At 41.3% G+C, this 8769-nt stretch overlaps 1 protein-coding gene across 1 annotated transcript; it reads left to right on the top strand.

The window, feature by feature from the left end:
* Positions 1-3446: 3446 nt before the first annotated feature.
* chchd10 (coiled-coil-helix-coiled-coil-helix domain containing 10) lies at positions 3447-7538 on the top strand. Its single transcript, XM_002940659.5, has 4 exons — positions 3447-3681; positions 4123-4342; positions 6454-6613; positions 7377-7538. Exons 1-4 carry the CDS (start codon positions 3638-3640, stop codon positions 7394-7396), a joined length of 444 nt encoding a protein of 147 aa, XP_002940705.2. The 5' UTR covers positions 3447-3637; the 3' UTR covers positions 7397-7538.
* The last annotated feature ends 1231 nt before the right edge of the window (positions 7539-8769 follow it).

The raw sequence follows: 8769 nt of genomic DNA, 5'->3' as shown, positions 1-8769 counted from the left end.
AAGAGGTAATGGCATGGTAAATTGTTAAACCTGGCAACATTTTGCCTTGTGTCCACCAGACACCCTTAATTAACCCAATACACACTATCTTCATCTGGTCTTAGGCTCCCACATAGACCCTTAATTAAATATGCAACCAGGGACTGCAGGAAGGTGACAAATTCAGCAACCTCATCAGACCATCCATAGCCAGCCATTTGTTGGGGCAGGAAGCTGGTTGCCTTTGGTTTTTTTGATCTGTTGATCAAAGCCAGCCAAGTGTGGACCTAGGGATGCAGCTAGGAGAAAATATGGATTATAGAAAGGGATCCATATCTCCTTGGCCTTAAGGTTCACATCCTCATAAATCATATATTGGTTATGAGGGGGTCCCATGCTTCCCAATGATACCAAACAGGGACTGCCTATACCCACCAATTAGGAGGGATAGTATTTGGGGGACTGGGACATGAGACACCCCTCATGTTTGGTATCATTTTGATCACCCACATATGGGTTAAGACAAGCCCCTATTTTCATAATAATATTGGGTACTGGCAAGTACCAATATTATATGACAAGACACTGGCATGAAAAGTGCAGCTCCCTACAGGGGAGGTCATGTGACACGCTCCTGGACACTCCCTCCTCATGCATATGGTAATGAGGGAGGGGCCCAGCAGGGGGATAAAAAGGGCACAGACCCAGGTACTAGTAACTCATATTTTGAGGTTCCAAGTTCTGTTGGATTGTGAGTTCAATTTTCCTAACTCTTGCCTCAGGAGGACACAAAAGATAACTCGGTAACGTACTTAGGGTTTCTCTGTGTTTTTTATTCCCTTTTATTTTATGTATATGTCTCTTTTTTGTAAAACCTTTTTTGCACTGTTTAACTTTGTAATATTAAATATAAAATTTAATAAGTTCTGTCCTTTGGCTCTTTAAAAATCCCCACGCACCTTGTATGTAACTGCTCAGGCCTAAATGTATTAACTGCTTGGCTGTATGTGTATTAAGTAGAGGGCTAGTTTTGTGTAAATAATAATTAACCAGTTGATTGCTAGCAGGAGAGTGGGTAGGACTGTAATATTAACCCTGTGGCTGCTAGTGTGCTTGTGGAATTAGTTTAAAGTTAACCCTAACTACAGTAAGAAAGCTTGTGTGAAATATTTGTGTCTTAATGATAATGATAGATTGGTGGCAGCAAATAGTTATTTGGGGCGGTGGTGGGTTTGGGGGTGCTTGATGTTAGTCTAACCTGTGTGAAAGGTGACTGAGTGTAACCCCTTAGTTCCCCGTCCCGGTGTCAGGCGTGTCTGAGAGTGGCGTTTCCCTGACATTGCCTAATTATGGAATCTCAGGTGATTGGAAACTGGGGTCAAATCCAATATAACTATCCTTTTTTTTCTTGTGCCTCCTCCTCCATCAGTACAAATCAGAGTAACTGCCCTGTGAATATTGTTTTCATTATGCAGTATTCTTATTGGTAAGTCTAGGGTTAATGTAGTGCTCATTGGCTATTTCCACTGGCAAGTCTGGGGTTAATGGAGTGCTTATTGGCCATTTCTACTGGAAAGTCTGGGGTTAATGGAGTGCTCATTGGCCACTTCTACTGGAAAGTCTGGGGTTAATGGAATGTTCATTTGCCATTTCTGGTCTAGGGTTAAGTTAGACATGTTTTTACCATGTAATGGTTTATTTTGGTGGTGTTGGATTAACAGATGCAAACTTAAAATGTGTGCTCTTTAAATCCAGAGGGGGGCTCCTCCTCCATCCATCAGTATAAATCAGAGTAACTGCCTTGTGAAGATTGTTTTCATTATGCAGTATTCTAATTGGTAAGTCTAGGGTTAATGGAGTGCTCATTGGCTATTTCCACTGGCAAGTCTTGGATTAATGGAGTTCTTATTGGCCATTTCTACTTGCAAGTCTGGGGTTAATGGAGTGCTCATTGGTCATTTCCACTGGCAAATCTGGGGTAAATGGAGTGCTCATTGGCCACTTCTACTGGCAAGTCTGGGGTTAATGGAATGCTCATTGGCCACTTCTACTGGCAAGTCTGGGGTTAATGGAATGCTCATTGGCCACTTCTACTGGCAAGTCTGGGGTTAATGGAATGCTCATTGGCCACTTCTACTGACAAGTCTGGGGTTAATGGAATGCTCATTAGCCACTTCTACTGGTAAGTCTGGGGTTAATGTAGTGCTCATTGGCTATTTCCACTGGCAAGTCTGGGGTTAATGGAGTGCTCATTGGCCACTTCTACTGGAAAGTCTGGGGTTAATGGAGTGCTCATTTGCCATTTCTGGTCTAGGGTTAAGTTGGACATGTTTTTACCATGTAATGGTTTATTTTGGTGGTGTTGGATTAACAGATGCAAACTTAAAATGTGTGCTCTTTAAATACAGGGGTGGGCTCCTCCTCCATCCATCAGTATAAATCAGAGTAACTGCCTTGTGAAGATTGTTTTCATTATGCAGTATTCTAATTGGTAAGTCTAGGGTTAATGGAGTGCTCATTGGCTATTTCCACTGGCAAGTCTGGGGTTAATGGAGTTCTTATTGGCCATTTCTACTTGCAAGTCTGGGGTTAATGGAGTGCTCATTGGTCATTTCCACTGGCAAATCTGGGGTAAATGGAGTACTCATTGGCCACTTCTACTGGCAAGTCTGGGGTTAATGGAATGCTCATTGGCCACTTCTACTGGCAAGTCTGGGGTTAATGGAATGCTCATTGGCCACTTCTACTGACAAGTCTGGGGTTAATGGAATGCTCATTGGCTATTTCCACTGGCAAGTCTGGGGTTAATGGAGTGCTCATTGGCCATTTCCACTGGCAAATCTGGGGTTAATGGAGTGCTCATTGGCCACTTCTGCTGGCAAGTCTGGGGTTAATGGAGTGCTCATTGGCCATTTCCACTGGCAAATCTGGGGTTAATGGAGTGCTCATTGGCCACTTCTGCTGGCAAGTCTGGGGTTAATGGAGTGCTCATTGGCCATTTCCACTGGCAAATCTGGGGTTAATGGAGTGCTCATTGGCCACTTCTGCTGGCAAGTCTGGGGTTAATGGAATGCTCATTGGCCACTTCTACTGGCAAGTCTGGAGTTAATGGAATGCTCATTGGCTATTTCTGGTCTGGGGTTAAGTTGGACATGTTTTTACCATGTAATGGTTTATTTTGGTGGTGTTGGATTAACAGATGCAAACTTAAAATGTGTATAACAAATAAACCACTTTTCAATATTACTGGCTCTTTAAATCCAGGGGGGGGGGGCGCCAAAGTTGCCCCATTTGGGCTCCGCAGTTTACATCAGTTTAGCTGCACTTCTGCAATAATGAAAGTAACGTAATCAAAGGTTTAAGCTTTGCTACTGGTCTAGAAACCTATTGCAACAAATCATAACGTTTTCGGGCTGCTGTATAAAAAGAAAGGAAGCGGCCTGAGAACGTGGGGAGCAGGACTGGGAAAGATTACTTGGAAGTCAACCACAACTCTCTGGATTTGCGATCTAAGAATAGAGCGCTTGCAAATTGTACGTCATCAGAAAGCGCCGCCTTTTAAAGAGGCTTCTGGAAACAAGTGCGCAAGTAAGTGTCCTTTAAAAGGCACGGGAGCGAGTTGTGTCCCCAGACAGCTGACATTGCAGCAGACGTACCAATGGCTCGTGGTGGCCGGAGTGCACCCCCTCGCACGGCGTCTAGGTAATAAACTGGGGCAATGACACACAATACCGACAGAATAAAGTGGCGTAACAATGTAAACTTGATCTTAATGCGTTGCAATAGTCGTCATTATATATATGTGGAGCTTAAGGTGACCTCGAAAGTAAGAGCTAATGTGTTGCATAATGATCTACCGATTAAGTTGCTCAGATTTCCTACAGTAGTGGAAACTACAACATCAAGAGGTAAGAGCTACTAATAGTGCCAGCATGTGTCTCAAATCTTAGCTACTTGGGTTATAAATATAAAATAATTGCTGTGTAATGGGGGCAATAGAATATTTATGCACCAGAACCATTTATAGCTTTGTTCTAGTCCATAAATGCAGTAATAAAGGAATTTTTTTATGTGGTCGTTGATCAGTGTTGTGCTTAGATGGTGAAGTCACAAAGATCTTTGTTCTGTTGTTGTCTCACACAGCCATGCCTCTTCTCCTGCTCCTGCTCCTGCTCCTGCAAACCCACCACCTTCAGCTCTTGCATCAGCCCCTGCTCCATCACAGGGCCCTGGGTTGATGGCCCAGATGGCTACTACTGCAGCTGGAGTAGCTGTGGGATCAGCGGTAGGCCATGTCCTTGGAGGTGCCCTCACTGGTGCTTTCAGCGGAAGCAGCTCAGAACCAGCAAAGCCTGTGGCACAGGTCGGTTGTAAAATGTAATTTGCTTTCTTGTCAACACCATTACCTGTAGTGCTGTACAAATGCATGTGAGACATTACAATGTTTACATTAAGTCACAAGTAAACTGGTTATTTACTGGTTATTATACTTTATTTTACTAAACTGTGTGTGACTGCAGTGTAAAATATCAGAAGTCACTTTATATTTAGGTTGAAGAGCACTTCAGGCATATGAATCGGTGTCTGAAGGTCTTAATTGAACTGCTGGTCTGACACAAATGTATAATTATTAATGCCCAGTGCATTCGTAATAGCTACTCCCTGTTAACACAAATATATTGTAATATTATCGAATACTTTAATGGTATAGTGGAAAACGTATATCACTACAAATCCACTGTTATATTGATCACCCCATCAATGCAGGATTACGGCTCCCTGGACCCTGAGTCTTACTGTATACATGGGTCCACAGGCCCATACTGACAATCTTTATGGCAGTCACTGTTTGGGTGTCGGTATACTTAAAGCAGAAGGATGCCTGTGTTGACCAGAGACTATTAAAGAAGTGGAAGCAGAGGATTGGTCAGTGGTGCTTGCTGAAAAATACTCTGGTCTGGTGCTTCTTTTATCAGAATACTGCACCTGCCCAGGGTATGTTTTAGCAAGCACCACAGAGCAAACCACATCCCCAGATTTTTTGGCTTTTCACTGTACTGCGCATGTGCACCCGCACAAATAAGTTAGAAGCAGGAAGACAAAGACACTTCATGGTGCTTGCTGTAAGTTACCCCGGCCGGTGCAGTTTTCTGCTTAAAAGGAGCACCGGTCTGTGGTATCAGTTAAGTGATTATAACAACCCTACCAGTGACTGAACATTTCCTTCCGCTTTAAAATGCCAGGGCCTATTTTGAATCTCATTAGGGACATGGTAGTGTTTCAGTACAGATACAGAGATACAACTTGTAGTGAATGACACCTGTGTGACCAGCAGACCCATTTCTTTTCTTCTTGTTGATTGCCTGGCATCACAACCTGTTAAAAGACCTGTAAGCACCCCACAAAATATGTAATCGGTGAACAGCATCGTTAATAGTATGGCAGAAAAACCCCCTAATCACTTGGAATTCCATCTCCTTCTCATACCCACTCAGCCCCTTCCCTTAGAAATTGACTTGGCCCTTGGCTAACTGAGCATGCTCAGTTCTTCTTAACTCAGGTTACCAAACACACCCTCCAGTCTAGCAGCCAGTGAATAAAATGGCACTGCTGGTTTCCATAGAAACTCTGCCCTAGTTGTGCTGGAGAAACATGTTTTTTTCTCCTAATCACCTTTCCTGAGCTCAGTTTAACCATTACAGGGCACAAGCAGGGTTTTTTTTTTATTAAAGTAAGTTCTGCCTGTGTAAGCCTGCATTCTTCATTGCATTAGCTTTACAGTGCACATGTGCTGTTTGCAGATGTAAATGTCGCTGAAGTTGTGTGAGAGGGAAAATGGCCGCCGGGTGAAAGCTGCTATTTGTTACGAAAATGCGATGATCGGGTTTCTGTATTACACATTTGAGACTGCCAGCAGTAGCACTTTAACTTTGTGTAAAAGACCTGTGTAAAAAACCATGGGTAGCTTGAATTAGTCCTAGCTTCTTAATAAAATTGTTTGTAATATTAGCACCTTTTATTGGGGAATAACATTTAGATCAGTAATCAGAAGAACATCATTATAGATTCTTATAGTCTTGCTGAACAACCTATACCTGTAATATATATATGTATCTAGCAGATGTTACAAGACGGGCTCTCCTCTTTGATCTATGTGTGTCTGCAGTACACTTTTTAGCCAAATGAAGGTACAACTAATTACACAGCACAGTAAAAATAAACTTTTTTGTAAGTTGCGGTTAATTATTAAAATATTGCTGCAATCTGATTTTGTGTTGAAGTAAAATATCTGATATATATGGTAAGCCAATTCTTATCTCATCATTTTCATCCTTCATGTTTTAAACTTTATCTTTAGTAAATTGCTCAAGAAATGCATTCAAGTTTCACCTTTTAGGTCATCTGTCTAGTTTTTTGTGAATCTCTTATGATTGTAACTTGATTTACACAGCTCTGTATATCTCTTTCCTTCAGGAGCCCCAAAGGTCCTCTGCTGTCCCTCAGCAGATTCCACCACACCATGGACCTTGTCATTATGAAATGAAACAGTTCTTAGACTGTGCTACTACGCAAAGTGACCTGACTCTGTGCGAAGGATTCAGTGAGGTTCTCAAGCAGTGCAAGTCCAACAATGGTGAGGAAGGATAGATAACATTGTGACTGGCAGCTTGACTAGTCAGAATATGATTGACATGGTTTAAGACTAAGTTTAGAGTAGGGGTTAACACTGAGAAAATCAATGATAGCCTAAAATGGGTGATGAAAAAAGGGTGTTTCACTTGCTTTAGAATAAGCTTGATGAAAACTGGTACTAGACATATTGGATTAAAAAATGAATCTGCATGAGAAAGGAAGATCTATGAATTCAAATGTATGGAGTTATTCAACACATTAAGATAGGGCCTAAATTTGGGGTCAGGTTTCATGTCACGCTATCTGACCTGACTGAATCCAGACCCCTGGACTATTTAAAACCCATCCTAATAAACATTAATTACTTTTATTATCTTGACAAGTTATCTCTATGTATCTGTAACTTCCTAATTTATTGCTTGTGAACACTTCTCTCTGATCTAACAGTATAAATGTTGTGCCATTCCAGTTTTCATTTGTATTATGCCTGATGAAGGGGCCTTAGAGCTCCGAAAGCTTGCAATGTATTTTTATTGTTAGCCAATATAGGTATCATTTCTACACTACTCTTGTGTTTGTGGTTTTTTTTTTATTATTCATGTGAAGGGAAAATTTCCTATACATTACATTTTTAATGAAGCTTTCTTGCGAAGTTACTGTATATAGAAACATTAAAAGGAGCGTGTCTTGCTAAATACTGAAAGCTTTGTCTCCTCAGTGACTTGAATGCTCATTTTAATTACTATTTACTCTGTGCTTTGCAGGTATCTCTTCACTGCTGTGAGAATCATCAGTCATATCTCTGTAATTTAAAATGTTGAGTGATCGCCCTCTGAGAATTGTATTTTGTGTTTGGTACATGCATATAACAAAGCTGCTCCCTTCTATCTAATCATAAATCAATAAATTAGATATTTCTATTTTAACTGTATGCCTTTGTGTGCTTTCATTCCAAGTTATTATGCTGTAGCTACCTGCAGGCTTTAGCCATATTCCATCCTCAGTGATAAGTTGTTCTACAAAAGCTGAAGCATTCCATTTTGGACACCTTAGTCTTTGAGGTTGGAGTTCTGCTATTAACAGTTACATGTATTTACAGCTAGGGAATGGGCATTTAACTTGTCATTAGGAGCAGGAAAAATGTAATTATATGCGGGTCTGCTCCCATTGACCGCAATGAAAGCTTTTCTAGTGGCTCAGGGCTCGTGAAAATGATTATCTTTAAAAAGAGATGAAGGCAACCTTTTAATATAAATGCGAGAGGCAACTTCGGCAATCGCGGCACCGCGTATGCCATCCCACTGGCTATTTACATTCTCGCCGGTGGGATGTCATATCGGGAAGATTAGTCGCCCGCAACAAGGGAGATTTGGTGCGGGCAATCTCCCCGTGTGCCACAGCCCTTAATCTGAAAGTCAGCCACTGGATCAGCTGTCTTTATTGTAACTATTGATATGTGAACTACAATAACACAACAGGCCCAGTACTCTGTAGCAGGTTTCTGGGTTATACAAAAAAAATTGACTAACAGGAAGGGTTTGGTGCATATCCTACTGTTCTAGTTATGAGGCTAAAGGGGTTATGTAATAAAAGGCAACAGTTTCCTTGGAGCGGTAAACCATAGCAACCAATCAGCAGGCAGCATTTACTGGTCACCTGCTTAAAAGCAAACATCTTAATGGTTGTTATGAGTTACTGCCTTTACTTCCATATGTTATACACATATATATATATATATATTATATTTTTTTTTTTTTTTTTTTTTAAATTTGAAGAACCAGATGGACTGCAGTGCACAATTGAAAGAGCATACAGTCTCTGCTCTGGGGTGTCCATCAGGCTTCCTGTTGAGGGAGGGGATCTCACCGTGGTTTGAGTTAATATATCCAGCACACTTACACATAAGCAAACACTCACAAATGTAAATTGACTGCAACTGCATTTTGTTTTTGCACTGCCTACTATTGCACCTACTTAAGTAAAAGTAAGTTGAACTATACATGTGGATAATTTATTCTATTGACATTTCCATAACCTAAGATGCCTCTGAATAGATTGGTTTTCCAGTGGCTTGTTCATTCCTGCTAGCTCTGGATGGTGTTTTCACAAATTCTCCAACATAGCAGACTGGGGCTGATCCACCTCTACCTGTGAATA

This window comes from Xenopus tropicalis, chromosome 1 (assembly GCF_000004195.4).
Source record: "Xenopus tropicalis strain Nigerian chromosome 1, UCB_Xtro_10.0, whole genome shotgun sequence".
NCBI lineage: Eukaryota > Metazoa > Chordata > Amphibia > Anura > Pipidae > Xenopus > Xenopus tropicalis.
This window is presented reverse-complemented; position numbering and strand designations above follow the sequence as displayed.